This window comes from Canis lupus, chromosome 8 (assembly GCF_011100685.1).
Source record: "Canis lupus familiaris isolate Mischka breed German Shepherd chromosome 8, alternate assembly UU_Cfam_GSD_1.0, whole genome shotgun sequence".
NCBI classification, from domain to species: domain Eukaryota; kingdom Metazoa; phylum Chordata; class Mammalia; order Carnivora; family Canidae; genus Canis; species Canis lupus.
Window position 1 is genome coordinate 72,659,616 of NC_049229.1, and position 27,841 is coordinate 72,687,456.

At 69.7% G+C, this 27,841-nt stretch overlaps 1 protein-coding gene across 4 annotated transcripts; it reads left to right on the forward strand.

Moving 5' to 3' along the window:
- Positions 1 to 26,742, forward strand: INF2 (inverted formin 2). Of its 4 annotated transcripts, none has more exons than XM_038545909.1 (23): positions 1 to 148; positions 11,221 to 11,620; positions 13,517 to 13,632; positions 13,701 to 13,860; positions 14,284 to 14,317; positions 15,189 to 15,330; positions 15,815 to 15,956; positions 16,072 to 16,749; positions 17,120 to 17,265; positions 17,344 to 17,405; positions 17,907 to 18,009; positions 18,236 to 18,321; positions 18,637 to 18,737; positions 19,425 to 19,495; positions 19,602 to 19,709; positions 19,798 to 19,868; positions 20,500 to 20,620; positions 21,090 to 21,254; positions 21,374 to 21,476; positions 21,656 to 21,817; positions 22,182 to 22,781; positions 23,237 to 23,293; positions 25,816 to 25,953. In XM_038545909.1, the coding sequence occupies exons 2-22, from the start codon at positions 11,230 to 11,232 to the stop codon at positions 23,290 to 23,292; spliced, it is 3,618 nt and encodes a 1,205-aa protein (XP_038401837.1). In that variant the 5' UTR covers positions 1 to 148; positions 11,221 to 11,229; the 3' UTR covers position 23,293; positions 25,816 to 25,953. The 4 variants fall into 4 exon arrangements, with proteins under 4 accessions (XP_038401837.1, XP_038401836.1, XP_038401835.1 ...); XM_038545908.1 differs by lacking the exon at positions 1 to 148 and adding an exon at positions 1,074 to 1,134; XM_038545906.1 differs by lacking the exon at positions 1 to 148 and adding an exon at positions 9,383 to 9,595.
- The last annotated feature ends 1,099 nt before the right edge of the window (positions 26,743 to 27,841 follow it).

Sequence of the window (27,841 nt, forward strand, 5' to 3'; positions counted from 1 at the left end):
GGGAGCGGGTATTTACAGGCCAGCCCTTGTCCCCACCGGACGGGCACGCGGTCCTGGGCAGAAGCAGGAGTGAGCCTGAGAAAGCCCGTGGGCCCGGCCCTGGCACCTGCACCGGTGCCCTGCCCTCTGCCCACCGTGCCCTCCCGCGGTAAGTCCTGCCCACCCCGCCTGCCTCCCCGGGGCCTGAGCGCCGCAGGTCTGGAGAAAGGCTTGTCAGGCAAGACCGGGGACGGGGCTGCTCGGTCCGCATCTTCTCCTCTTGCCCTAATTACGAGCTTTAGAGGCTGCCGTCCTTCTCCTTCACAGGTGGGACCTGGCAGTTCAAGCAAGTCCCGGCCTGACTCACACTGAGCGTGCTGGGGCCGGGCGTCAGGGCTCTGCCCCCACCTGCCCCTGACGCACCTGTGCCCCCCCCTCCCCCAGCCCGCAGGCCTGGGGCCATCGGCTCCCTGTGAGCTCCAATGAGGGTCAGATATCAGAAGGGACTTCCAGGGCTGGGGGCCGCCTCTCCCTAGCGACTCAGCCAGGTTTCCGAGCCTGCTACGGGCGGGAGCGGGTCGGGGTCGCCGTCAGGGTGCAGCAGTCTGGCGGGCCTGATGAGGCAGGGCAAGAGGAGGGGGCGCTCCCGGAGGCGGCCGCGGGTTGGAGGGGGGGGGCCAGGCGGTGCTCTCCATGCAGGGGCGGGGAAGGTCTCCCACAGGGGTCCTCGGACGTGGTGGGGGGCAGATGCGCGTCTGCAGGGCCCCCCCCCGCCCCGAGCCCTGTGGCTGGGCCGTCAGCTCGCTGCAGGGGTGCTGGGGGGGGACACGCGCGCGGGCGGGGCCGGGCGGCCACGGGGAGGTCTGGGGCGCCCCGCTCCGCGGCTCCAGCAGCGCCATCCCCGCGCCAGGAGCCAGACCCGCAGGGCGCGGGCGGGGCCGGGGAGCCCCGGACCCCCCGGCCCCGCCCCGGGCCGCGCCCGCCCCCCACGTGGCCGCCGGCGGGCGGGGCGGCCCCTCCTCTTCCGCGCGCCCCGCGGAGGGAGCCCAGCCCAGCCCAGCCCGGCCCGCAGCGCGCCCAGCCGAGCCGAGCGGAGCCCGGGGGCCCGGCAGCCGCGGCCCGGCCCGACCCCAGCGAGCGCCGCGCCCCCGCCCGGTGAGTCCACGCCTCCGCGCCCCGCGGGAGCCGCCGGGGAAACTGAGTCCCAGCGCGGGGCTCTGGGGCCGGGGAGGGCCTGGGGCGGCGCGGGGTGCGTGCTGGCCGCGGCCCCCCCGGTCGCCCCCACCCCGGGACCCCCCCCACCCCCTCCCCGGGCCGCCCACCCGCGCGCAGACGCCGCCCGCGCGCCCTGGCCCGCGCCCCGCCCGGTGGGGGCTGGATTCCGCGTCCCCGCGGCCGCCACCTCCATCCCCTGACCGCGGATCAGCCACAGTTGGGAAAATAAACTTCGGCTCCGGGTCGGCGGCCCGATCCCGCCCGCGCCCTGGTGTCCGTGGTGTCCGCGGGGCCGGGCGCGGGCCCCCATCGCTGCCCCGGGGCCCCCGGGTGGGGCTGGAGGGCTGCTGTGCGCTCCCCCACCCCGGAACCCGCTTCCCGAGGAGGGACCCCGGGATGAGCATGACCTCAGGAAGGAAGGGGGGTTACCCGCGGTGCCTGCATCAGCCTCCAGCTGTTCCTGGGGAGCTCAGGGGGCGCAGGGGGGCTGCTGTCTGCCTGCCCTGGAGGCTCTGTAACCCAGGGCCCCGGGCTGCACGGTGACTGACGTCCGTTGGTGACCACGGCGTTAGTGCCCTGTCCTGGCTGGCCACGCAGGAGTCATTGTGGCCGAGAGGGCGGTGGCCCTGCCTGGGTCCAGCACACACACCCTCGGGGGAGCTGGAGTTGGGAACTTCCCTTCTTCCCACCAGCCCCACCCCTGCTTCCCCAGGCTGTGGGACCTGGGCAGGACGCTTGCCTGCTCTGGGCCTCAGTTTCCCCATCTGCACCTGAAGGATGGGGACAGGGTTCAGGCATGGCAGGGAAGACACCCAGAGCAAATGCCTCAAAGCCCCGCCACGGGGCTGCCCGGGACAGGGGGCCTGCGGGGAGAGGGTGCCGGGTCTGGGGTCCGGGGCCCCAGACTCCCTCACCAGGACGGCATCAACTCTCGATTTAAAAAGCCAAGTCGGGGCAATAACCGCCCGCTGATCGCTGCCCCGGCCCCATCCTCGTCTCGGCCCAGGAGCAACGGGCCCTGCTGGGGGAGACCGAGGGGACCGGGGGTGGCCCTGCTGGGATGCACCCAGGCAGCCTCTCTGCCGGGGTTCCGCTGCTTTCCCGCAGAGAGTTAACTCTCAGGTGAAGCCCCCCCATTTTGTGGAGGTGCTGACAGCTGTCGGAGCTAATTGCACACACCTCACATGCCGGCCCCCGGGCGCTCCTAACCTCACGTACACCCTGTTCGCCTTTCATCAAAGTGCAGTGATTTTCCAGGCTGGAAAAGTTAGCGGGTTCCTAGGGCTGCTGTGAAGAGGGGCGCTGCTGTGGGTGCGGGGGGCGCCGGCCTGGTTCTGCACTGGGGCGGAGGGTTCTCCGGGGCACCCAGAGGAACCGGAAAGCAGAGCCCCCCCCAGTCGGAGGGATGCGGCCTGACTCGGCTGCCTGGCTCCCTCCCGCACTGTGGGCTTGCATACAGCAGGTGTCTAGTAGTTGCATGGGTCAAGGCCCAGTGGACACAGCGGATTGGGAAAGGCATGTCCGCTTCGATTTCGGGACAGTGAACAGGAGTGAGTCTAGGGGAGAAAGGCCAGGACTGGAAGGTTGAGGCCAGGCAGGAGCCGGTCTCTTCCGGGCTGTCCCCAGACAGAGCCGCCATGCCTGGGAGCCCCTGGACGTCCGAGACCAGGACGCTGGTTTCAACCCACTGGGGAGGAAGGAGTGCATGTGAGGGGATGAGCTCCCCATCACTGGAGGTGTGAGAGCAGGCTCTGACACGTGGCCGCCTACCAGCCTCACCCTAGTCAGGAGGGTCCTGCCCGCCCACCTCTGAACACCGGACAGCCGGGTCCTGAGCTGGCGTGGGGTCTGTCCACACAGCTGCCCCGTCTACCCCGCCCGCAGAGGTAACTGTGAGGTGGAGGGAAGCTCTCATGGTGCCCGCCAGCCGCCTCCCCAGCCAGGCAGGGAGAGGGGGGCGGGGGGCCTGTCCTCCCAGGAGGGGCCGCTGCTGCTTGTCCTCCCGAGGGGTGCTCAAGGAAGGGAGTGGGTGGGTGCGCGGGCTCTCCGGGCCTCCTGAGCTGCGTCCTGAGCAGGGTCCGTGTGCAGAGGAGCGAAGGACTGAGCCAGCCTGTCACACCTTCCCGCCCCACGGCTTCCGACCCTGGCGCCTACCCAGCCAGGCCTGGGTCCTATGGTCATCATCTGTTTCAGGAAGAGGAAACTGAGGCACAGAGCTGCTGGGTTGTAGTGGTGCCGTTTTGGCAGGATGCATTTATAAAGCCCCTACTGTGTGCATCTGCGCTCCCCTCACTGCTCCGGTGGGCCAGAGGGCGGGCGTACAGGGGTCAGGGTGAGCACTGGTGGCTCCAGGGGAGCACGTGGCAACCGAGGCTGTCCCCGTGTCGCTCGGCACCATCACAGGACCCTCGGGGTCGCGGCGCTGGACCAGTCTGGGAATAGGAGAGCGTGGTCCAGGCCTGGGAGCACCCCCGGGGCTCCAAACAGGGGAGGGGGCAGGCACCGGGGCACCCGGTGGCTGCCATAGGCCTGCTGAGCTGGACCCCTGGGCCGGCGGCCCTTCCAGCAGTGTGGGGTGGTCACAGAGGTCTCGGGTGCCCAGATGACGAGACCACACAGAGGCCACTCCCCTGGGGCCACCTGAGGACAGAGTGCCGTCTCCTGCCCGCCCCCCTCATGGCCACCCTCCCACCCAGCCCCACCTCATGCCTGGCGCCCAGGTCGGGGTCCCCTCCCACCCGTGTGCTGCTGCAGCACCCTCCACCGCCCCCCTTCCCGTGAGCTGGGCCCGAGCCAGAAGAGGGGCTGGGAGGTGAGAGGGTGGACCGGGGCCCCCTGCTCCCACAGGGGTGGCCCGGGCCGACTGAGCAGGGTGGGTGGCCAGGGCTGCTGAGGGCTGTGGGCTGGAGCCCTCCGTGGGTGGGAGACCAGTCGGGAAACACTTGGGGAGGTGGAGGCAGACCCACTGAGGCCTGACCGTCGAGGCTAGCCCAGGGCGCAGTGGGTCAGGGCGGAGGAGGCCGGTTCCGGACACACACGCGGCCCTGGGTGATGGCTTCCCTGCACTGGCCCCGCGCCCAGTCTGCCCTACACGCTCACTCACGCACACTCACGCACACACGCAGCCCATGGGGCAGGGGTCTCTGAGCTCCACCTCGGCCCTGCTGAGTGCTGGTGGACGTGGGTGTGGATGCCCGCGTGGGCTGGCCAGCTATGTCAGAGGACCTCGGTCTCCCCATCTGCGCCTGGTCCTGGGTCCTCTTGGGCCCTGGGTGTGGCCTCAGTGTGCAGCCTGCTTCCCCCGCCACCCGGGTCCCCACTTCTGCTCCCAAGTACGGCTTGGCTCGGCGGCCTGCACGCAACAGCAGGGAGGCCGGCGTCTGCTCTTCACCCCGCAGAGGTGGGAGGGCACGCCCCCCTCCCCTGCCCGTCCGTGTCTACCTTCCCACGTGTGCAGACGTGAGCGCCGGAGAACAGGAGCCCCACGTGCCCAGATGGGCTCCTGCCCTCTTGGAGGCACCTAGGGCCCTGCCTGGTGCTCCCAGGCTGCTGTGGGGGTAGGGGCGCAGCCCGGGAGGGACCCTGCAGGCCAGGCAGGCCCTGTAGCCGGCAGGTGCACCCCTGGAGAACGTCCTGGCCACCCCAGAGATGAGAAAACCAGGTCCTCGATGGGCCTGGTGGAGGCAACTGGCCAGGAATGGCTCGGGGCGTCCCCTGCTGCACGCCGAGGTCTTGCTCACCTGGCGGGTCAGGCTGCCGAGCCAGGGGGTCCAGGGACGGAGCGGGCCTGCGTCCCAGCTCAGTGTGGGCCCCCGGCAGCCTGGCTGAGGAGGAGGAGGCGCGGCGGCGGGCACAGGGGACAGGGGGCAGTGGGCACAGTACTTGCTGGCATTTCCAGGGCCCGGTTGACCGATGGCGCTCCGTGGATGGGTCGGGTTGGCGCTGAGCAGCTCATCCCCACTTGGGGACTGGAACCCGGGCCCTGGGAAGTCCAGGGGACAGAGCCAGCCAGCGGCAGAGCCTGATGTCACCCAGAACCTGAGCTGTGCCCTGCCCCCTGCCCCCCACGGCCCCTGGCACAGCCGGGCGGCCCCTCCCCCCTCAATCCACTGCTTTGTTCACCCGCCGGCCTCCAGCTGGGATGTGGGACGGGGCCAGGGGCAAGGACTGCTGGGGCAGGCAGTGGGCAGACTTCAGCCCCACCCCAAAGCCTGAGGCCTACGCGAGCAGGCATCAGGGTCCTCCCAGGCCCAAGAGGCCTCCTCCCAGGACAGCAGGGAGACACGGAGGGAGACACAGAGGGACACCGGAGGGCCTCCCGGAGGAGGCGTCTCTACGCTGCCTCTGATCTGGGGGCCGGAACCCGGGGAGGAGGGATTGGGGCGGCCAGCCCGAGGTTTTCCGCGGCCACTGGAGGCCCTGCGGGTGGAAGCCGCGGCCAGGTGCCTGCGGTAGAGCAGCACCCGATTCAGCCGCCGCCCCGCCAACTTCCTCGCGCTCCCCCACACCCGACCACAGGTCTGCAGCCATCGCTCCCCTCAAGCATCCGGCCGCGACTGGCTCAGCCCCCCGTGCCACTCTCCTGTGCGCAGGGTGGGCGGCCCCTGCCCGCCGCCGGCCGCCAGACTCAGGACCAGAACCCTGCAGATGCCCCCAGACCCCCAGGGAGGCCCGCGGGCCGTGCCCCTCGGCGGCGGGGAGGCGGAGGCCGGGCCGCAGCAGGTGGAAGCGAAAGCTCAGCTTCCTGGCGCGGGCGCCGCCGCCCTTCCTGTCCTCCCCGTCAGCAGCCCTGACTCCCAGGCCACCCCCAGCCCTCCCGGGAGGTGCAGCCCGCAGCGCCCAGCCCGGGATGTGCCCTGGGGCGGGGGTTCCTGTTTGCCCAGGTGTGTCCTCCTCACCAGGGCAGCCCCCTCCGCCGCTTCTCGTCCTCAGCCTGGAGGGTGGGACCGTGGAGGACCAGACAGGCCGTGCGGGCGCCCCAGGTCTGCCATCACCCCACCCGCCCCTGGACCCTGGAGCCAGTGGCCCAAGCCCAGGCCTGGCCTCCCAGCGCTCAGCACCCGCCAGCCCAGACCCCCCTCCACTCCCCGTCGCTGCGGGAGGGAGCCCAGCGCCGGCTCTGCCCTGCCCCCCGGCGCCCTGGGCTGGTGGCCGGCTCCCCCACCCGAGCCCAGGTCCCCTAGGGACGGTGGGCCTTTTCTGTCTCTGCTCTTTTTCTCTTTCTAATGATGAAAATGACCACATTCACCCCAGACGCAACTTGTGCTGGCATCCGGGCGTGTGTCCTGCGTGGCGTGTCGCTGCATGGCTGAAGTCCCACACGGTACGGCGCCGTGTCCTACTTCCCGTCTCTGTTTTTAATTCAGCGCTGCTGTGGAAGTCTTGGTGCCCCCCCGCCCCCAGGCAGCCCCTCTGTTTGCTGCCCGATGCCGCAGTGGCCTGGCCGGCCTCCTCCACGGGGTGGGGGTGCGGGGCCAGGTGAGGCCTCGGGACACACAGGCCCTGCTGGCCGTCCTGGGACCTGCGACGGCAGGCAGCAGGGGGCCGGGTACCCCTAGGTAACCAGGACAGCGCCCTCGGCCGAGGCCCTGTGCTCCGTGCCTGTGGGTGAGTGGGCGGCGGGGAGGCACTGGGTGGTTGGTCCTTACCCAAGGCCCACTGTGCACAGCACCCCGACCTGGGAGGCGCCCACGGCGGGCGAGCCCCACGAGTCCTTGGAGGGTTTACAGCCTGGTGGGGAAGGTGGTGCGAGCCCTGGACGCCCAGGGGAGCCGGGGCTGGGGAGCCAGAGGAGGACTCGGCTCCAGGGGCTTCCCCCAGTCACGCAGGGCCCTGGCTGCCCCTGAGCTCCAGGGAATTGCTGCTGGAAATACAATACAAGGGTTGCCAGGCAGTGGAAAAATTTGGAGCTAAAAATACAGTGTGGCAGCCCCGGAACCCCGCTCCTGCCATTTTACCCGCCTTCCCCAAGGAAGACAAGCTCCCTCTTTGCACCCCGCCCCCGCGCCCTCGCTGGCTCTGGGCCCAGAAGCACCCCAGCCCCTGTGCGATGCTGGCAGGGCCACCGGGAAGCCGCCTCCCCACAGCAGCCCACCCCCCTCCGGGGGCCCAGGTCCCCAGCCTGTGTCTTCCCGACGCCTCACTCCCACCCCTAGGCCCCAGTCCCCCCAGCAGCCCTCGCGGGGGTCTAGGAGAAGGCCAAAGCCCTTCCTCGCCGGAGCCGAGCGGTGGCACTTAGTGTGGGCGTCTGCACCCGACCACACGGTTCAGAGCCCAGGGGGCCCAGGGGACCCAGGCCGGGGCCGCCCAGCAGCCATGCCCAGGACCCGCGCTCCCTCTCTGGCTGTTTCCCCATCTGCATAGCAGAGGTTGGACTCTGAGGTCGGGGTGGGGGGGCAGCTTCGCCCGTGCCCCTGTGCCCCCCGTCCCCCTGTGAATACACTCAGAGCACTGCCAGGCAGGGGCGGCGGTTTCCCATGAGTCAGCACAGCACAGCTGCCTGGGCGTGTGGTGCCCGGATGGAGCGGCCGGTGCTGCTGTGCGGGGCCGGCCGCGCGTGGGCAGGAAGCAGATGGGTGACCAGCGCAGGTCTCCTCCGGTCCTCGGGGCAGCCCCGACGTGGGCTGGCTGAGCATGGGCCAGCAGCACACCCCGGCCAGTGGGCTGACCCCGGAGAGCTCTCGGGGTGGGGGGGGGGGCATGACCCCCTGCAGCGGGAGCCCCACTTTAGTGCAGAAAAGATTGACCCCTGAGAAGCATCGGGGGACGGACGTGCCGCTCAAGTCCGAGCCCCAGCATCTTCGTCTGCAGAGACCCCTGCCCATCCGAGTTCCACGGGTGCAGGGGGAGGCACGGTCTGCCTGCGGGGCACGTGGGGGGTGCTGAAGCTCCCCCAGGGTCGGTGTAGGGTCTGAGTCTCCGGATACTCGGACCCTGGGAGACAGTCCGTGCTTTTCAGCAGGTGGTGCCCACTGCAAGAAAGGCTCTGGAAATGCGGAATCCTGCGCAGGCCCCGCCCCCGGCAGGCCGGCCCCGCCCCCGCGTGGGGTGGGGAGCCCCGAGGTCACATTCCTGAGCTTGCGGCCCGCCCCGCCAGGCCGGCTCTGGGAGGGTCCCTGCCACCGCGCCCTGTCTGGGCGCCAGGCCTGGCCTGCAGCCCTGCGCTCTGGCCCCGGGAGGCGGTGGACGGTATTACAGCAGCGCGGGGTGCTCCGGGGTGCTCCTGGGTGCTCACTGCCTGCTCCCGGGTCCCGTTCGTCCACTGGGAACCCACAGCAGCTGTCCCTTTGCCGCCGGGGAGCCCAGGGCAGCGTGACTTCCCCGCGAGCACAAGCAAGCCCAGGAGTCTGGCTCCTGCCTCCCACGCGGGTCCCGGGTGTCGCCGGGAAGGCTTGTTCCCCACGCTGTTCTCCCGACAGCAGCAAATGCCTGATTCCCTCGGGGGCTCCTGGCAGGAACGTTCAAACGCCCCCCCATGGGAACAGGCAAGGGCTGTTTACCCGCGGAGCCGCTTGGATCGGGCACCAGCACTTGCCTTTGGCAGCGACTGCAGGCCGCGGGAGGGGGCGCCGGCTGCCTTCTCGTCCCGTCCCCGAGCGGGGATTGTTCCTGCGGTCACACGGTGTCGTACGCGGGCGTGCGGTGTGCGCACGTGGTGCCTCTGTGCATCCTGCGATGCACGTGTAACGCCATGTGCGTGTGTGGGGGGCGGTCACGTCCGTGTGTACGTGTTACATGATGTGTGTTCACACGCACGTGCATGGGTATGTGCACGTGTGCAATGTGTACAAGGAGGGGCATGACCAGCTTGGGAGAGTCAGGGCGCACAGCTCAGGATCCCTGGCGGACGAGCAGCTGGAGGGGGCTGGTCTCCGCCTGCCCTGGTCCCAGCCCCCAGTGCACCGAGGGGGCCCTGGGGGCTGGGGTGCGCAGAGAGGACCTGGCAGTGTCAGGTCGGGGCGCTCTAGCCCACGCACGCTGTGCCCGGAGCTTGTCTTCTGCAGCCAGGGACCCCTGGGGCTCTTGGCCAGAGAAGGCCCGGAGGATGCTGGGGGCCCGGCCTGGGAGAGTTCTAGTTCCAGCTGCTCAGCCTGTGCCAAGGCAACAGGGACTTGGGCCAGTGGGGCGGGGGCGGGGCCGGGAGGGCAGGGTCAGTCCTGGCTGCGTCTTTAAGCGGCAGCACCCACGGCGGGTGGCAGTGTGAGCAGAGGCCCCTCCGCTGTGCTCCTCATGCTGGTGGGAGCGGCCCTCTCCCCGGGCAGCGTCCCCGTGCGGAGCCACCGCTGGCAGCCGGGCGGCTCAGCGGTCAGCGGTGATGAGAAGCCAGGACAGCGCGCCGGGCAGCCCGAGGCAGGGCCTGGAATGGGTGGGCAGAGGCAGCCGGAAGGTCTTGCGCATCTGGGTGAGTGGGCGGTGGGGCAGGGGGCAAGAGGGTCAAGGCCTGAGAGGGACAGGGGAGGCCATGGGGTCACAGGGAGGGCTGACGGGCACCCCGCACGCCGCTGCAGCGATGCCCACACCCACTGCCTCTCCGGGTGCTCCCAGAGGTTCCGGTGAGGATAGTGGGGCCCTCGCGGGACCCGCAGCCTGCTGAGCCGCCTCCCCGGGGGGCTGGGTGGGGGCTGGGCTCCTGGCCTGCACCTACTGCGAACAGAGGAGGGGCTGCTGGAGTGCCAGGGTATCGCATGCCTGGGGTATGGGGAGCCCGGAGAGCACAGGGGACGATACCCAAGAGCTCCCCAAGGCACAGGGGGTGCGGGGCCTCCAGGAGAGCCGACCGTGGGCGCTGGGGACCCCGGGCCGGGCCAGCGATGGGCATCTGGGCTCTTGTCCACACTCAGAGATGCCCCCTAACTTGGCGGGTCGGGCAGCCCCGAGAGCGGGGCCGGGCTGGACAGCCTCCCCCTGACTGGGGTCCAGGCTGGCTCCGTTCTGCGCTTCCCAGCGCTGGGGGTGGGCTCGTGACCTGGCTGCTGTAGGTGCCACGGCCCTTTCTCTCCTGTATCCCTGGGGTGCTGGGGTGCTGGGGTGCCGGGGTGCCGGGGAGCTGGTGGCGGGCCGGGCCCGGGGCACGAGGCAGTGTCCTCCGGGCTCTGTCTCAGCAGCTCCGAGCCGCCCTCCTCACGGTAAGTACGAGACCCGAGCCATACATGGTTGCAGGAGAGCCTGGGCTGCCCCTGACCGTGAGGCCAGGCCCCAGGGGCTGTGGCTGAGGACAGCGTCACCGCCGAGGGCCCTGCGGGGGGGGGGGGGCACTCGGTGGGTGTGGCGAGGGCACAGAGGCTCAGCGGCCTGTCCTCCTTGGGGAAAGGCCTGTGCTCGGGGGCATGCGGGGTAGGGGTCACACCTGTTGAGGCTGCACATGCTCGGCCTAGGGGGACGCCCGGTCCTCCGGCCCACAGAGGGATGCTGAGGGCCCCAGAGGCCACCGCCTGTCCGGGCTGCTTCCCCACGGGGCCCGGGCCTTGCTCGCGATCGGGGTGGGCACTGGTCAGCCCCCTCCCCGGCCACGCGCCCGATGCCTGGGCAGCCCAGAAGTGCCCAGGGTCTGGACCTGCTGCACCCTGTTGTCCCTATCTGACCCTGTCCCTTGGGCAGGGGAAGTGCTCTGGGACGAGATAAGGGAGGGAGCCCCAGAGACACCACTTTTGTTGCATCGTCACCGTCACCGCTGGGTCAGTGGTGTTCCTAGTACCCAGGGGGGACGGGGGGGGGGGGGGGGGGGGGGGGGGGGGGGGGGGCGGTGGCCGCTGTGGCGGCCGTCGGGGGTGGGGAGGAGCGCCTGGCCGGCACAGGGGAAGCCCGTGGGCGGTGGCGGCCCTGACTGGACCAGGGCACAGCGTCCCCCCCTGCCCCCAAGGCAGGCCTGGGGTGAGCGGGAAGCAGGGCCACCCCGTGCGGCGGGGGGCGGGAGACACCGAGGACACTGCCCCGCTGGCGCCCCGGTCTCTCCCCGTCCCTCCACCGGCGGGGCGCCCCCGTCACCCCCCGACCCGGGACTCACGCCCGCCTCCCCCCGCCCTGCAGTTCGGCAGGATGTCGGTGAAGGAAGGTGCGCAGCGCAAGTGGGCGGCGCTGAAAGAGAAGCTGGGGCCGCAGGACTCGGACCCCACGGAGGCCAACCTGGAGAGCGCGGACCCCGAGCTGTGCATCCGGCTGCTGCAGATGCCCTCTGTGGTCAACTACTCGGGCCTGCGCAAGCGGCTGGAGGGCAGCGACGGCGGCTGGATGGTGCAGTTCCTGGAGCAGAGCGGCCTGGACCTGCTGCTCGAGGCGCTGGCGCGCCTGTCCGGCCGCGGGGTGGCCCGCATCGCCGACGCCCTGCTGCAGCTCACCTGCATCAGCTGCGTGCGCGCCGTCATGAACTCGCAGCAGGGCATCGAGTACATCCTGAGCAACCAGGCCTACGTGCGCCAGCTGTCCCTGGGTGAGCCGCGGCCCGCCGCGGGGGGGGGGGGGGGCTGGCGTGGTCGCCCCCTTGGTCGGTCAGGGTGAGGCTCCGGGCCGGGGAGGGCCGAGGGAGGGCCGGGGTCACAGAGAGGACTCACGGGCCAGGCAGGGAGGGCTTCCTGGAGGAAGAAGACCTCCGGGTCAGCTCAGCCGTGGTCGTCCAGCCGCTGCACCTGGTTGCCCCCTCTGCTCTGTGGCCTCGCCTGGCCTTGCCCCACCCTGCCCCCCTCTCCGGCCTACACCCCTCCCTCCGCCCCGGAACCTGCCACCCTGGTCCAGGCCCTCGCAGCCAGGCTCACCTGAGTCCACCTGAGGAGCCCCGCTTACATTCCCCTGGCCCCAAGCGCCTTGAGCTTCGCGGGCCGCAGCCCTGCAGTTCTGGCCAGCACTGGCGGCTGGCGGCGTCCTCTTCCCCCTTTCCCCACACCCCTACCCTGCCCGTGCCCTGCTCCCATCCCCGGGGGGCTTCGCCTTCCAGCACCCAGCCGCCACTCTGGCTCAGGCTGCTCTCTGCCTTCGTGCACCTGTTGACTGCTTAAGTTCTGAGTCACGGTCACCTCCTCCAGGAAGTCTCCCCAGGCTGCTCTGTTTTCTACCTGTGGGAGTGACCTCAGGCGGCCCTGAGTGAACAGAGGTCACTGTGCGTCCCTTGCCTGCCAGGCTGTGCCGCTCTCTGGCAGCAACCGCATCTCCTTGATGCTTGGTGCTTTGTTGGGGAGCGCGGGTGGGTCGGCCCGTGGGTGGGCGAGTGCCCGTGTGGGTAAGCAAGGCAGAGGCTACCTCGGGCCTGTCCTATGCAGCCCGGGCCTGGCTGTGCCCATGTAGACTCCTCTGTGGCCTCTCAGCAAGGCCCATAAAGGACACCCCCAAAACTTGCCCAGCTCAGGGGATGAGGTGGGAGGCAGGAGCTCAGCCCAGGGAGCTGTGCCAGTGTGGGCCTTGGGGCCAGGGCCAGCAGGGGCCACTCTGAGTGCGGCCCAGCCCAAGAGACCCCCGCCTCCGAGCCCCTCCCTGTGGCACCTGCCTCTCTGGTCCCCTAGTAGAGGCAGGTCAGCACCCCAGAGGCCAGCCCACCTGAGGCCAGTCCACCCCGAGGCCAGCCCACCTGAGGCCAGCCCACCCCAGGGCCCAGTCCACCCCGAGGCCAGCCCACCCCGAGGCCAGCCCACCCCAGGGCCCAGTCCACAACCCCCACCCGAGGCCAGCCCACCCCAGGGCCCAGTCCACCCCGAGGCCAGCCCACCTGAGGCCAGCCCACCCCAGGGCCCAGTCCACACCCCCTCCCAGGCCAGCCCATCCCCAGAGGCCAGCCCACCCCAGAGGCCAGCCCACCTGAGGCCAGCCCACCCTAGAGGCCAGGCCAGCCCACCCCTGAGGCCAGCCCACCCATGGCCAGCTCACCTGAGGCCAGTCCACCTGAGGCCAGCTCACCCCCGAGGCCAGCCCACCCCTGAGGCCAGCCCACCCCCAGAGCCCAGCTACCCGAGGCCAGCCCACCCCAGAGGCCAGCCCACCTGAGGCCAGCCCACCCTAGAGGCCAGGCCAGCCCACCCCCGAGGCCAGCCCACCCAAGGCCAGCTCACCTGAGGCCAGTCCACCTGAGGCCAGCTCACCCCCGAGGCCAGCTCACCCCCGAGGCCAGCCCACCCCCAGAGCCCAGCTACCCGAGGCCAGCCCACCCTAGAAGCCAGGCCAGACCCTGACATGGCCAGTGGGCTGGTGCAGAGCGCCCCCTGGAGCCCAGCTGCAGGCCCTGCCCTTCCTGGTGAAGTGTGAGTCAGGTCAGCCAGGCACAGGGTTGGGGGGGACAGAAGAAGGAGGAGCCCAGGCCTGGGATCGAAGGATCCCCCTGAGACTCGCCTGCCCTTGACAGCTCTGGACACGTCCAACGTGATGGTCAAGAAGCAGGTGTTCGAGCTGCTGGCTGCCTTGTGCATCTACTCACCCGAGGGCCACATGCTGACCCTGGACGCCCTAGACCACTACAAGGTGAGCCTCGGGGGCGCCTGGGGCCGTGGTGGGCCTGCGGCGCACGCTGACCCCTGCCCACCCCGCAGACGGTGTGCAACCAGCAGTACCGCTTTAGCGTCATCATGAACGAGCTCTCTGACAGCGACAACGTGCCCTATGTCGTCACCCTGCTCAGTGTGATCAATGCCATCATCCTGGGCCCTGAGGACCTCCGCACCCGCACCCAGCTGCGCGGGGAGTTCACTGGTGACCGCCCACACCCCCCGGAGGCCCCGCTGTGCCTCTGCCTCTGCTGCCCCCTGGCTGACCCGGCCCACGCGCTCCCCTCCAGGACCCCAGGGGAGGTCTCTGGGAAGCTGCCCCCGCCTGCTCCCTTTGGTGGACTCGGGGCCTTTGGGGGTGGCTCTCAATGTGACGCTGACCCCCCAGTGCTGTCCTGCCAGGGGTGGCAGTGACCACTGAGTGGGTACAACTGCGTGTCCCCTCCAGAGTGTTGCTGGTACCTGTAGGAATGGCAGGGTCCCCCTCCTGCCCCCTGGGCTGGGTATCCTGGGGGTGGCAGTAAGCCCAGGGCAAGAGCAGAGAGGAAGGCAGGAGCAGGTGCAAGCGGCCCGGGGTGGGAGCTGACCAGAGCAGCCCAAGGCCACTCACCCCACTGTCCCTTCCCAGGGTTGCAGCTGCTGGACATTCTGACGCGGCTACGGTGAGTCGGCATCACTGTTCTCTGAAGCCAGGCTCACCTTGAGACCCTTGGGTCCCAAGCAGTACTCCCAGACGGGCAGGAGGGGACTTGCAGCAGTAGCCCCAGTGGGCCCAGCCTGTGGACCCAGGTCCCAGTGACGACGGTTTGCCTGATGGGTCACTCCGCAGAACCAGGGGCTTGGCAGCTGCCCCTAGGGACCAGGCTTGGCAGGTGCAACACAGGACGCCCCGCTAAGTGGGAGTTAGGTGGACAGCAGAGCCCTCCTGTAGTGCAAGTATATCCCAGATGTCGTATAGGACACACTTAGGCTAAAAATCATTTGCTGTTTGTCTGAAACTCAAACTTGGTGGTGCCTGGGAGCCCACGTAGCCGTGAAACCCCATCCTGGGCCCCATGAGGTGCACTCTCCTGGGTGGGGGCGGTCAGCTGGGCCGTGGGGGGCCCAGAGGAGGAGCCTGGGTGTGAGGTTGCTAGATGCCGAGAGGGGCCCGCCCTGCCGCCAGGGGCGCCGCTCACCGGCCAGGCCAAGGTGAGCGGCAGGTGCAGGGCCCCGTGCATGCTGCAGCTCCCACTGCCCAGGCCGGAAGGCCTGCCCCTCACAGAGGCCAGAGCGGACCCCTCCATGTGGAGTGGGTGCTGCCCTCCCAGCACCCCTGCATGCTGGGAAGCTGCCAGCCTGCCCCCCCAGGTGTGAGAACTTTCTCTCCCCCTTCTCAAGGGCCTTGGGGCGCTGGTGACCTCCAGCCACGCCCATCCTGGCCACAGTGGCCGCGTGCCCAGCACAGCCCTGCCCGGGTCGTCTGCACGTGTGCCAGGTTGGGGGGCGGCTGGTGGGGCACAGCCTCAGCTTGTGCCCCCCACCCCACCCCAGGGACCTGGAGGACGCCGACCTGCTGATCCAGCTGGAGGCCTTCGAGGAGGCCAAGGCGGAGGATGAGGAGGAGCTCCTGCGGGTCTGTGGCGGCGTCAACATGAACAGCCACCAGGAGGTGTTCGCTTCTGTGTTCCACAAGGTGAGCCGGGGCCTGTCTCCCGGCCGGGGTCAGAGGCCGTGACCCCGGCAGACCCACCGCGGCCGGAGCACTGAGGCCAGATCGGGAGCCACGTCAGGGAGCTGCAGGGGCCGGGGGGCGGCGTCTGGTCCAGCTGGTCCTCCCTGGCTGGCACCTCCTGTCCCTCAGAGCCAGGGGGCACGTGTCCCCGAGGGGCGTCCAGGGACACCTGGAGACATCTGGGGTGGGCAGGGGTACCGCTGGCTTCGGGTGGGCAGAGACCAGGGATGCTGGGCGGCGTCCCTCCAAGCACAGGGCAGCACCCGGCACGGACAGTTGTCCAACCCCAGCTGGCCGCAGCGTGGCCGTCAGGGAACCTGGGCTCCGGCCCCTCACCAGGCCCAGGACGGCGACAGCGGGGACGGTCCCGGCCTCGGAAGCCCACCGTTGTCAGCCCGCCGGGCAAGGGCACGGCCGCTGACCCCCGCTCTTCCGCCGCGCCCAGGTGAGCTGCTCCCCGGCCTCCGCCCAGCTGCTGTCCGTGCTGCAGGGCCTGCTCTACCTGGAGCCCGGCCTCCCCTCCAGCCAGCTGCTCTGGGAGGCTCTGGAGAGCCTGGTGAACCGGGCCGTGCTCCTGGCCAGCGATGGTGAGCGGGCGGGGCACGGGGGGGCTCCCGGCCTCGGCCCGGGGGCAGTGAGCAGGCCTTTCCGCCGCCCCGCACCCACGTCTCTGACCTGGGCCCTGACCCCGACCCCCCACAGTCCAGGAGTGTACCCTAGAGGAGATGGTGGAGCGGCTCCTGGCTGTCAAGGGGCGGCCACGCCCAAGTCCCCTGAACAAGGCCCACAAGAGTGTCCAGGCCGACCTCGGCCAGAGTCGGAGGGGCAGCGTGCCCCAAAACAGCGGCGCCCCGAAGCCGGGTGTGGAGGACCAGCAGCCCGAGGCGGACCTCACCAGCCGGCACGTGGTCGACGTCCAGAGCACAAGCAGTGTGACTGCCCCAGAGCCGAAGGGCCTGGAGCCGCAGGCGCCCACCCCAATCCCCCCTGCACCCCCACTGCCTGGCTTGGGAGCAGGGCCTCCTCCCCCTCCCCCTCCCCCTCCACCGCCCCCACTGCCAGGCCTGGGGGCCCCAGCCCCCCCACCCCCTCCACCACCCCCACTGCCTGTCTCTGGTGGGGCCCAGCCTCCCCCACCTCCGCCGCTCCCGGGGTGCCCACCCCCACCTCCACCGCCTGGCATGGGCGCCCCTCCACCCCCACCCCTGCCGGGTACCTCTGGCTCCTCTGTGGCGGGTGGCGGCGAGGAGGAGATCATCGTGCCCCACAGGGACCCTGGCCTGGGCTCTGCCTGGGTCCCCAGCCACCGGCGAGTAAACCCTCCCACTGTGCGCATGAAGAAGCTCAACTGGCAGAAGCTGCCGTCCAACGTGGCGCAAGGTGAGGGCGCCCCAGGCTCCGCGGGGGGCAGGGGCCCGGCCCTGTGTGTCTGTGTCCCCCTGCTACCAGCCAGGGCGGCAGTTCAGTCCCTGCTCCCGACGTAGCCCTGGGTCCTGGGGAGAACAGGTCAGAGGTCACGCTGGAAAGCCCTGTGGGGTCCCCCCGCCCCCGTGCACACCGCTGTAAGCCGGGGTGTGCCTCCGATGCCGCCCCTGCGCTGCCCAGGCCCTGGGCGCAGATGCTCGGAGCGGGTCACGGCCAGGGCCGCTGGAAGGCCTGGATGGCACCTGCACATGCCGCGGGGGACGGCGGCCGGGGGCTCTCGGGCCCCGGGGTGGCCGTGAGCCTGACGGGGACACCTGGTCCGCAGAGCACAGCTCCATGTGGGCCTCGCTGAGCTGCCCGGGCGCCCTGGTGCTGGAGCCTGACTTCTGCAGCATCGAGCGGCTCTTCTGCTTCCCCGAGGCCAAGGCCAAGGAGCGGGCGGCCGCCGCCGCCAGGAAGGAGCCCAAGGAGGTGGGGCCGGGCTGGGGCCGGGCTGGGGCCGGGGCCTGGCCGCCCTGCACGTCCCAACGCCGGCGGGCTGTCTTCCAGGTCACCTTTCTGGACTCCAAGAAGAGCCTGCATCTCAACATCTTCCTGAAGCAGTTTAAGTGGTGAGAGGCCCCGCCCCCCGCTCCGGCCACGCCCCCCGACCACGCCCCCGGCCCCGCCCCCGGCGTCCTGGGCTCCACGGTGCCCTCTGCAGGCCGCCCTGGGAAGTACACACCCCCTCGCGGGCGGGCCTTGGAGACCAGCCGTCCCACCCGCACCCCGCACCCCGCACCCCGACCCCGGGAAGCCGAGGCCCCAGGCGGGCGGGGCTCCCAGCCCCCGAGTCCTTCCCTGCAGCTCTCGGGCATGCGTGAGCCGGCGTGCCCCGGTCCTGAGCAGCCCCCTGGGAGGAGGAGGCAGAGGGTGCAGACTGGGAGTGTGGTGCTCAGCCCCCAGCCTGGTTCCTGCGTGCCCCCGGCAGCTGGGCCCCTGCAGCCTCACGGGTGTGAGCAGCAGAGGGGTCCTGGGCTGAGGGCAGTCCCGACGGGCGGGGTCCCCGGGAGCCCACAGGAGGCCGCTGCACTCCCTCTGCCCCCACCCCCACCGCGCCCCCTCTCCTGCAGCTCCAACGAGGACGTCGCTGCAATGATCCAGGCTGGGGACACCAGCAAATTCGACGTGGAGGTTCTCAAGCAGCTCCTCAAGCTCCTTCCTGAGAAGCACGAGGTGAGTGGGGGGGAGTGCCCTGGGGGCTCCCCGGCAAGGGCAGGAGCAGGGGCGCTGGGAGCTGGGAGCTCGGCCCGCCTGGGGCCTCAGTGGGCAGACACCGGGAGCTGTCATGCCGCACATGAGGGGACGGTGGTGACAGCAGGTAGATGCAGGTGCTGGGCAGTGGGGGACTCCCTGGGACGGGCTGGGAGCTGGAACCCCACGAGTGGCCTCCTCCCCGCAGATTGAAAACCTGCGCTCCTTCACAGAGGAGCGGACCAAGCTGGCCAACGCCGACCAGTTCTACCTCCTTCTGCTGGCCATTCCCTGGTGAGCGGGCAGGCCTGGGCCCCGGGGCCTGTGGTGGGGAAGGGGCAGGGGGAGCGGGCCCAGACCCGGGGACAGAGTGGGGCCGTGCACCCCGTTCCGTGGGGGCTCCACTCAGCGCTCACGCACCCGCAGCTCTGGCAGGGAGGGGCGCCCCACTGGGAGGCCACAGCCCTGCCTGGTGCTCTTCCGGGGCCCCACCCAGGCCTGCTGAGTGCGCCCTGGGACCCGGCCCGGGACCCGGCCTGTGAGCAGCCCCCGAGCCGCGGGCCCAGAGCAGGTGGGGGCCCAGCCGCTGACGTCCCGCTGTGTCCCCAGCTACCAGCTGCGGGTGGAGTGCATGCTGCTGTGCGAGGGCACGGCCGTCGTGCTGGACATGGTGCAGCCCAAGGCCCAGCTGGTACTTGCTGCCTGCAACAGTGAGTGGGGGGCAAGCCTGGGGCCCCAGGACAGGGAGGGGGCCCGTGGCTGCTGGCCTCCCCCTGCATAGATACGTCCCTGCTCTAAGACACACACCGAGCTTGTGCACTTACATGCGCATCCAGACACACGGTGCACACACGCGGCTGCATGTGCACAGATATACACGCGTGCACACGCATACGCAGCCACATGGGCGTGCGCAGATACAGGCGTGCATACACAGATATGTGCTCAGGGACACCTGTACTCACCGCTTTCTCCAAATGAGAGATGAGCAGGAAAATACCACAGCCCCAGGGCAGGGACACACGTCTGCTCCCATCTCGGCGGCGGAGCCAGGAGGACCACCCTCCCCGAAGCCCCAAGGACAGTTAGCTGAGAACCCGGGAGGCCACAGCTATGACCTTCAGGAAGGCTGCTCTCAGCAGCGTCACCCAGAGGAAGGGGCAGGGGTCGTCTGCCCCCGGGTGGTGAGGGGTCAGTGAGTGCTAAGAGTGGCACACCTGGTTCCAGAGCCCCTGAACCAGGAGGGGGTTCCAGCCCTCCTGCCCAGCCCTGGACCAAGCTCGGAGGGGTTTGGGGGAAGCGCCTAGGGGAGGGGAGTGAAGAATGCTGAGACCCCCGGGCCACAGCCTCAGACACCCGCAGCACCCTCCCCCCTCAGCCCTGGCGCCCTCCCACAGGCCTGCTCAACAGCCACCGGCTGCCCGTCTTTTGCCAGCTGATCCTCAAAATTGGAAACTTCCTCAACTATGTAAGTGGGCCCCGCCCCAGCTCGTCCCATCCCCTCCTGCTTCCCACCCCCCACTTCCCTCTCCCGAAGCCTCAATGGCACTCACTGCCCACCCTGCCCCTCGCAGGGCAGCCACACGGGGGACGCCGATGGCTTCAAGATCCAAACACTGCTGAAGCTCACGGAGACCAAGTCCCAGCAGAGCCGTGTGACGCTGCTGCACCACGTGTTGGAGGTGGGTCCTCAGGGTGGCCCCTGAGGCTCGGGCATCCCTGGGCCAGGGTGTGGCCACAGCAGCGCTCAGGGGACACGTCCTGTTGCAGGAGGCGGAGAAGAGCCACCCGGACCTCCTGCAGCTGCCGCGGGACCTGGAGCAGCCCTCCCAGGCAGCAGGGTAGGTACCCCGCCCCGCCCCCCTCTGGTCCTGGCCTGGGAGGTGGCTGGGCCAGGATGGGCCTCATGGCCGCAGCACAACCCTGGGCCCCCGGGAGCCCCTGCCCCAGAGAATGCTGTCACCTCGGGATAGACCTTGGGTGGACGCCGAGGCCCAGGAGACGTAGACGTAGGGCGTGACCTGGTCACAGTCACACCAGGAGCTAGGCCAACTCTGCCTCTGTTCAAGGTGGATCCTCACAGCAGCCCACGGGGAAGGCTGTGCCACTCCCCTTGTACGGATGGGGAAACAGGCCGGGGCAGGTGGGGCTGCGTCCGTGGGGTCACTGAGCCCGGGGGCGCAACTCAGGGAGGGTGGCCTAGACCTTCCAACTGCAGGTACATGCTGCTACAGAGGGTTCTCAGGCCTGAGAGCCAAAGTCAGGCTGAAGCATTGGGTCATTGTCCCGGCTTGTCCGTCGCCGGCACCACGTGGCCCTCTCCAGAGCTCTGACTGCTTCTGGTGACCTGCAGGGGTGCAGTCCAGTGTCCCCTACTGTCCCCATAGGTGTGCGGGCTTAGGACGCCCACGGGCCCCACAAGACCGGATATCAGCTGTTCCTGACCCCACCTGGTTCTGGGATATGTTTTAGGATCAATCTTGAGATCATCCGTTCCGAGTCCAGCAGCAACCTGAAGAAGCTTCTGGAGATGGAGCGGAAGGTGTCCTCCTCTGTTCCAGAGGTGCAGGAGCAGTACAGCCAGCGCCTACAGGCAAGCTCGAGCAGGGTTCTGGGCTGGGAGAGGCAGTGCCCGGTGACCTGTGGGGGGTGGTCTGGGTCGGGGGAGACAGTGCCCGATGACCTCGGGGTGGGGGTCTGGGCCAGGGGAGGCAGTGCCCGATGATGTCTGGGGGTTCGGGGCCCCGCAGGGTTTGTGCCAGGCTAGGCTAGTGAACAAGGCAGGGCCAGGTGAGCGTGGGAGAAGACCACCCCAGGGTTGGGGTGCTGCAGGAGGGTAGCATTGCTGTCCTCGGTCCCCAGAGTAGGTCCCATAAGTGCGGGGCTTCCCTGATCCCAGGGACCCCAGTATCCAGACCTCCTGGTCCCAGCCAGACGCCGCTGCCTGTGGGGGCCAGTGCAGGTGGCCCATCACCCTCCTGCAGCCCGGCCTCATCCCCGTGATGGCAGGTGGCACCACTGTGGGCTCCCGCAGGGCTGTGACCGTGCCCCCCCGCCCCCAGACCATCATCAAGGCCTCCCGGGCGCTAGATGAGGTGTTCCAGGCCATCGAGCAGAAGAAGCTAGAGCTGGCCAGTTACCTGTGTGAGGACGCCCAGCAGCTGTCCCTGGAGGACATGTTTGGCATCATGAAGACTTTCCGCGACCTCTTCATCCGCGCCCTGAAGGTGGGCCGGCCGCAGCCCCTCGCCGACCTCAGGCGTTGCAGGTGGCATGGCCCCGCGGCGCCAGGCCCGGCCGTCCCTCGGGGGCTGGGGGTCACGGGCTCCGTGTGTCCCCCTCGCAGGAGAACAAGGAGCGGAAGGAGCAGGCGGCGAAGGCCGAGAGGAGGAAGCAGCAGCTGGCGGAGGAGGAGGCGCGGAGGCCGCGGGGCGAGGATGGGAAGCCTGGTGAGGCCAGGCCCGGGAGGCCGGGGGGCGGGGGGGCTCGTGGGGCCGGGTCTGCACGTGGGCCGCTCCCCCGACCCCGACCCCAGGCTCCGGTGGCCCCCACCCCTCCAGGTCACCTTCAGGGTCAGCCGGGTGGGCTCCAGGGACCACGGCATCTCTGAGGGTCTCGGGCTTCTCAGTCAGGAGGGGCGTCGGGAAGCAGGAGGAGGTGTGTGTCATCGACGCCCTGCTGGCCGACATCAGGAAGGGCTTCCAGCTGCGGAAGACGGCCCGCGGCCGAGGGGACGCGGAGGGGGGCAGCAAGGCGGCCGCCGCAGACCCCCCGAGGGACAGGGCGCCTGGTGAGACCCTCTCCCGCCTCCCGCGCTGCCCGAGGGGTGGGGCCGGGGGGCGGGGGCCTCTGACACGGGTCCCCGGGGCTCCGGGCTGCGGTGGCGGGAGAGGCCGACCCGGGCCTGCGGGAGGGGTGCTCCGCTCTGCGTGGCTGCCCCGGGGGAAGCAGGCCCCGCGGCCCCGGCTCGGCCGCGCCGTGGGCAGACCCTGGACGCCGAGGCCCGCTCTCCGGAGCCCCCCCTTGGAGGCCCCCGGGAAGGCCCGGGCCAGGCGGCTCTGCGGGGCTGGGATGGACGGAGCCCCCGGGGGCGCACCCCGAGTCGGGGCCTGGGAGCCGGGCCCGCCCACGCCGGTCCTGCCCTGTGTCCACAGCGGCCGCCAGAGGCCCCGCGGGAGGCGGCGGCCCCACCTCCGATCCCCGGGGCTTGGACCTCGCGGACGCCGTCGCCCCCAGCCCGCAGCCCGCCGTGGACGCACCCGAGGACGGCGGGCCCGGGCCCCAGGAGAGACGCTCTTCCTGGTACACCGATGCCAGCGAGTTCCTGGCCCCCGAGGAACCCCAGGGGCCCCCGCCTCCTCAGGGCGCCTGGCCAGTGGTGCTGGGAGGGGCCCAGGCCCTGAAGCCTCTCAGGATCTCGGGTGACAAGCCCTCCGGGGCCCAAGACACTGAAGAGCCCACAGCCCCTCGGGGCGTCTGCCTGGCCGAGGCCGACAGCACCGTCCGGGCCCCGCAGGAGGCCGCTGCCCGCAGCCGCAGTGCCGACCCCCCTGCCACAGGCCCTGTCGGGGACGGGGATGGGGACCAGGAGGACACAGCCCCAGACTCTGCGCTGGACACATCCCTGGACAGGTCGTTCTCTGAGGACGCAGTCACGGACTCCTCGGGGTCCGGCACTCTCCCCAGCGCCCGGGGACAGGCCTCGAAGCGGATGGGCAGGCGAAGGAAGAAGCGCCCCTCCAGGAGCCAGGAAGGTAACTCGGGGCTCCCCTCCCATCATTCCTTGTCCCCCCGAAGCAGGGCCCTGCTGGGAGGCGTTGACGTGTGGTCGGGGCTCATCCGTCCCACGGTGGGGCCCTGAGCCTCATGCGGCAGCCCAGACGTTCCCTCCCCTGCCCCCCAAGAGCGGGTGATTCCCGGGACGTGCCCACAGCCTGCAGGAGAGGAGGTGGCCACCCTTACGCACCTGGGAGGGGCAGCTCTGGGGGGGGCCGCTGGCCTCGTCCCCACGCCCCTAAGCCACTAACCCCCGTTTTGCGCCGCCTCCAGCAGGGAGTGGCAGCCGGGCGTGGAGCCAGGGGCTGCCTGAGGCCCAGCCGCGTTTGGCTCCTCGTCCACGCAGCCCGAGTGCCAGGTCGCCGGCCCCAGCTCTGAGTTCAGGGTAGTCTAGGAGTAGGCCGTTGAGTGCATTTCTCTTATTTGAAAGCAGAGGTTGTCCCTGACCCTGATGATAATAAAACAAAAAGATCGTGTGTGATTCAGTAAGGTACGTACTCGAGCTGGCGCTGCGCACTAACGGTGGCCGCAGAGGCAGGGGCCGCGCCCAGCCCCTCCCGGGCACTAACCTGGCTTCCTCCAGCCTGCCTGGGCCTGTCAGCAAGCCCTGCCCTCCTCTGCCGCTGGTGGTGGGACCCGCCTGGCCCCCTGTCGTCCCTTCCCTGTCTGCAAGGGCGGGAGCCTTGCTTAGCTGGTGTCTGCGCGGTGGCAAGGTGCGACCTCAGAGCTGTGCCAGGCAGATGGGCCTTGAGAGGGCGGGGCGGGCAAGACCACCTGGGGCGCCCTCCAGGGAGCAGGATGCGGGGTCCGTGAGGGCAGGGGCAGCTTGGCCTCCCAGGCCCAGCAGGACAGGCTGCCCCTGTCCCACGCAGTCTGGCTGACCTGTGGCTTTCCTGACTCCGAGCCCCCGGGGAGGAGTGAGGAACAGGGACAGTCCCAGGGCCAGCTGCCAGGGAGAAGCGGGCCACCAGCCCTCTCCCTGGCAGCAGGGACCACAAATGGATCTGTAGGCACGTCCTGGGCAACAGTGCCAGGCCCCCCAGGCCCTCCGAGTATGGGCAGGACCATCAGTGCCCCCTGACGTGGCCCGAGAGGCTCACAGATGCAGACGGAGGCCTGGGGTCCCTACTGTGTTCTGGACTGTGCTGCTGGAGCGCAGATCCCGTTCTGGGGGGCCGCCTGGTTCTCCACCCACCTGCATCCGGCTGGGTGCCACCGCGCTGTGCTGACCCCCTGGACCCAGAGGACAGGTCCAGCGGTGCCCCGAGGAGGCAAGGGCAGGGGTGAAGTCGGGGGCGCTGCTGGGTATAGTCTTTAACCTCAGCTCCAGAGTTTGCTTCTGGGGTTGCTTTCTGAGCATAAAACACAGCCGTGCACTTGCCGGAATGGCGCTGGTGGGTCCCTTAGGAGCCGGGATCGGGGCTGGTCCTGGGTGGGTGTGGGGGACGCTGGGCCGTGTGGTCTGGGGGTCTGGGGGGCCGGCAGCCACATGTGGCTGCTGCCCAGTGAACCATCCGTGTGCCCAGCACGGGTCTGTGCTCCCAAAGGGATCAGCCCCGGGGGGCGGTGGCTCCCAGTCCCCCGGCACGGGGTCTGCTGCTGCACGCTCGCCCCCCTGCCCCGGCCCACCGTCCCGGCAGCTGGGGGCAGGAGGAAGGAATCCCAGCCTCCTTATCGCCTCAACTTTTTTTTTTTGGAAAAACTTCACCCTGACACCTGACAGGGAACTTGTAAGATCATAGTGAACACCACGTACCCTTCACCCTGAAGCAGCCACAACTAGCAAAACGTAGCAAAGTGACGATCAGCATTTGCTGCATTGCTCTCAACTTCCCTGAAGGAGTTCAAAGCCAGGGACTCATGCCCTTTGGCCCCTGAGCCCACCTGGGGTCTCCTCCTAGGAAGGGGGCTGCTCTCCCCGCCCCTCCCCCTCCCCCAGGACGGGCCCAGGCCTGTCAGGTGCAGCCCCAGGCCCCAGCAGGGCCCAGGCAGGCGTCCTCAGGCAGGCCTGTCACCCTTTGTGGGTTGGGGAACTGAATCCTAGCCGGGACCACACCTCCAGCCTCTGTCCCATGTGCGCTGGAACCGTGGAAGGCACGTTCACTTCGGGTGGATCCCACGCCCCCACCCACGGGTTCCGGACTGTGTTGGGGCAGAAATTGCACACACATGACACCTCAGGAGGCGCTCGGGCCATTTATCCCACAGCCAGTGACCTGGCCCTGCCTTGCCCTGGATCCTGGCACAGTGGCGGGGCGGGGGGTGGGGGGTGTGCAGACAAAAACCCTGCTCTGGATGATGAGTGACCTTTGTGCCTGCTCGAGACCCACAGGGGGCATGTGGGGGAAAGAGCTGAGCCCTGGGCCACAGGGCTTGGCGGGGGAGGGCTGCGGGTGGAGGGAACTGTGGGGGTGGGCTCTGGTGCCCTCAGGACCGAGCTGGGAAAAGACCAGTCAGGAGGCCTCCAGTGTAAGGGGCTGCTCAGGACGCAGCTGAGGATGCTGTGGGGAGACGCAGCAGTGGGGATTGATGAGGGGAGGTGGTGTGGCCTGGGCCTGGGGGGAGAGAATGGGGGGAGGAGGGAGAGCTGAGCTGGGGAGAGAACAGGGGGTGGTGGGAGAGCTGAGCTGGGGGGGAGTGGAGGGGGGAGAAAACGGGAGGGGGAACGTTGAGCAGGGAGGGGGGGAGAGAGCAGGGGAGAATAGGGAGAGAACGGGGAGGGGGAGAGCTGAGCTGGAGGGGAGAGAACAGGGGCGAGGTAGGGGAGGGGCAGGGGGGCGGGAACAGAGCAGGCATGAATCCAGCCCGGGCAGGTGCAGGTGGACAGGAGCCAGCTGGCTGGGGGTCGTCCCCACACCTTCCACCTGGAAGGGTCTTGCTGCCCGAGGGCAAGGCCTGGGGTCGGGGGGAACCTGTGCGGCCACGGGGCAGTGGTGGTGACGATGATGATGACGACGTCCAGAGCCCGCCCTGCGCACCTGCTAACGCTGCCGTTTCCTCTCGCTCCCGCAGGCCTCAGCCTTAAGCCCAAAGCCAAGTGAGCGTGCCCGCGGCTGGCCCCCCAGCACTGGGTCACCGGATGTGCCGCTGAGTGGGGCTCCCCCGGGCCAGGCTGGAACCGGGCCCCTGGGAAACCAAAACTCTGTGCCTTACCCTCCAGGGACATGGGGCTCCCCCAGCTTCTTGGGGCATTTTGGCCGAGACCCCAACAGGCCCAGGGCCCGGCCCCGGCCCCGGCCCCTCCCAGACAGCCTGCACGCCCCCAGCGCCCCGGTCTGCTTCCTGAATGCCGTGGCCGCGCCTGCACCCGCATGCACCACAGCGCTGCCCGCGGGCTGAGTCCCCAGGGCAGGGGCCTGTCCCCAGGGCGCCAGCTTACAGGCCTCCAGCCGCGCGGCCCCGGATGCTTCTGGAGACCGGCCCTCGAGCCCTCTCCCCACAAAGCCACGGGAGCCCCCGACCCTGCCGCCGCCCCGTCCCAGGCCCCAGCCCCCGGCCCCCTGCTCCCGCTCTGCCCCTCCACCTGTTCAGCTGCGCTGGAGCAGAGCGGGTTTTAACTGAAATAGGATTGCGTATGCACTTCTGCTCTTCTGTGGTAGCTGAGTTGTGCGTGGGTGCGTGGGAGGGGGGGAGGGAGGACCCTAGGGCCTTGGGTAGGGGCGGGCTGGCCAGCATCCGCACAGACAGGCCACGGCCCCCCTGCTCCGCAGACCGGCGGGCGATCCCACGGAGTTGGCCCCCATCCCGGTACATCCAGCCCTGGGGTAGCCGGGCGTCCACCCTCGCTGCCACGGCCAGGGCCTGGCCACCTTGTCAACGGAGTGACCCACCCTGCCCCCGCCGCCTCCTCCGGGGAGCCGGCCACGACCCCCCCGGGCTGAGAGGTAGCCCAAGGCGTCTGGAGAGGCTCAGACCAATAAAGGAGAGCTGGCCCAGGGAGTGGCTGCGTGGCGTTCAGAGCGGCGGGCGAACGTGGGGAGGGGGGGGCAGTGCCGTGTATGGGGAGTGGGGGGGGGCTGCCTGCCTCACAGAGCACCCGGGGCCGAGCGGGTGCTGAGCAGACCCCGGTGCAGGAGGTGAGCACACCCCTTACAGGAGGCTCGGCCCCCATTGGTGTATAGGGAGTGACTCTTCAGATTTACGAGGTGTCCAAGCACCATGGTCCAGTTCTAGAATATTCCATCATCCCCTGAAAGTCCGCTTAGCAGTCACTCCCCATGCTGCTTCTGCCGGCCCCCAAATCTGCTCTCTGTTTCGATACATTGGCTTCCTTTTTTTTTTTTTTAAGATTTTATTTATTTATTCATGAGAGACACAGAGAGAGAGGCAGAGACACAGGCAGAGGGAGAAGCCGGCCCCACGCGGGGAGCCCGATGTGGGACTTGATCCCACAACCCCAGGATCACGCCCTGGGCCGAAGGCAGGCGCTAAACCGCTGAGCCACCCGGGCTGCCCCATAGATTGGTTTTCTGTGGACGTTTCCTGCAAAGGGTCACACCACGTGCCGGTGACTCCCACGTAGCGTGTCTTCGAGATCCGTGGTGTGGTGGCGTGTGTGGACGCTCCATTCCTCTTCGTGGCTGAGTAACACCCGGCCGTCCGGGTCGGCCTGGCTCTGCCTCCTCGGGTGCGCCCCCGGCCCCCCACCCCGGGGGTGTTTCCCAGTGAAACTGCTGTGGACGTGGGCTTTCCTTTCTCATAGGCTGAGGTTTTGACTCTTTACAAGACCACAAAGCGGCGGCCCGGTGTGTCGTCCCCGCCAGGCCCTATTTGGCGCTCCGGGCGCGGGCGGCCGTGCGGGTGCGCGTGAGGGCTGTGTCGGGACCACCGCGTGCCCTGTGGTCCTGGGGTGCGCTCTGCCCCCGGAGCGGGGGGGGCCCAGAGGTCACGCGGTGAGCCCCCCAAGGTCGGCGACCTGTACTGCCACTGCCCTGGGGACGACGGGCCCACGGTGCACAGGCCGCCGCAGGGGGGCCCGTTCTAATTCAGGCCGGGCCGTGTGACTGGCGGGGCCCCAGCTGCTGGGCCGGGACGGGCT

What these genes read in the sequence shown, in the direction of transcription:
- INF2 (XM_038545906.1), top strand. Translation starts at nt 9,509, where the DNA reads ATGAGAAGCCAGGACAGCGCGCCGGGCAGCCCGAGGCAGGGCCTGGAA. An exon ending in GCTGCGCGGGGAGTTCACTG is followed by an intron (nt 13,861 to 14,283) that starts GTGACCGCCCAC and finishes GTCCCTTCCCAG; the next exon opens with GGTTGCAGCTGCTGGACATT. An exon ending in GGGCGAGGATGGGAAGCCTG is followed by an intron (nt 21,477 to 21,655) that starts GTGAGGCCAGGC and finishes CGGGCTTCTCAG; the next exon opens with TCAGGAGGGGCGTCGGGAAG.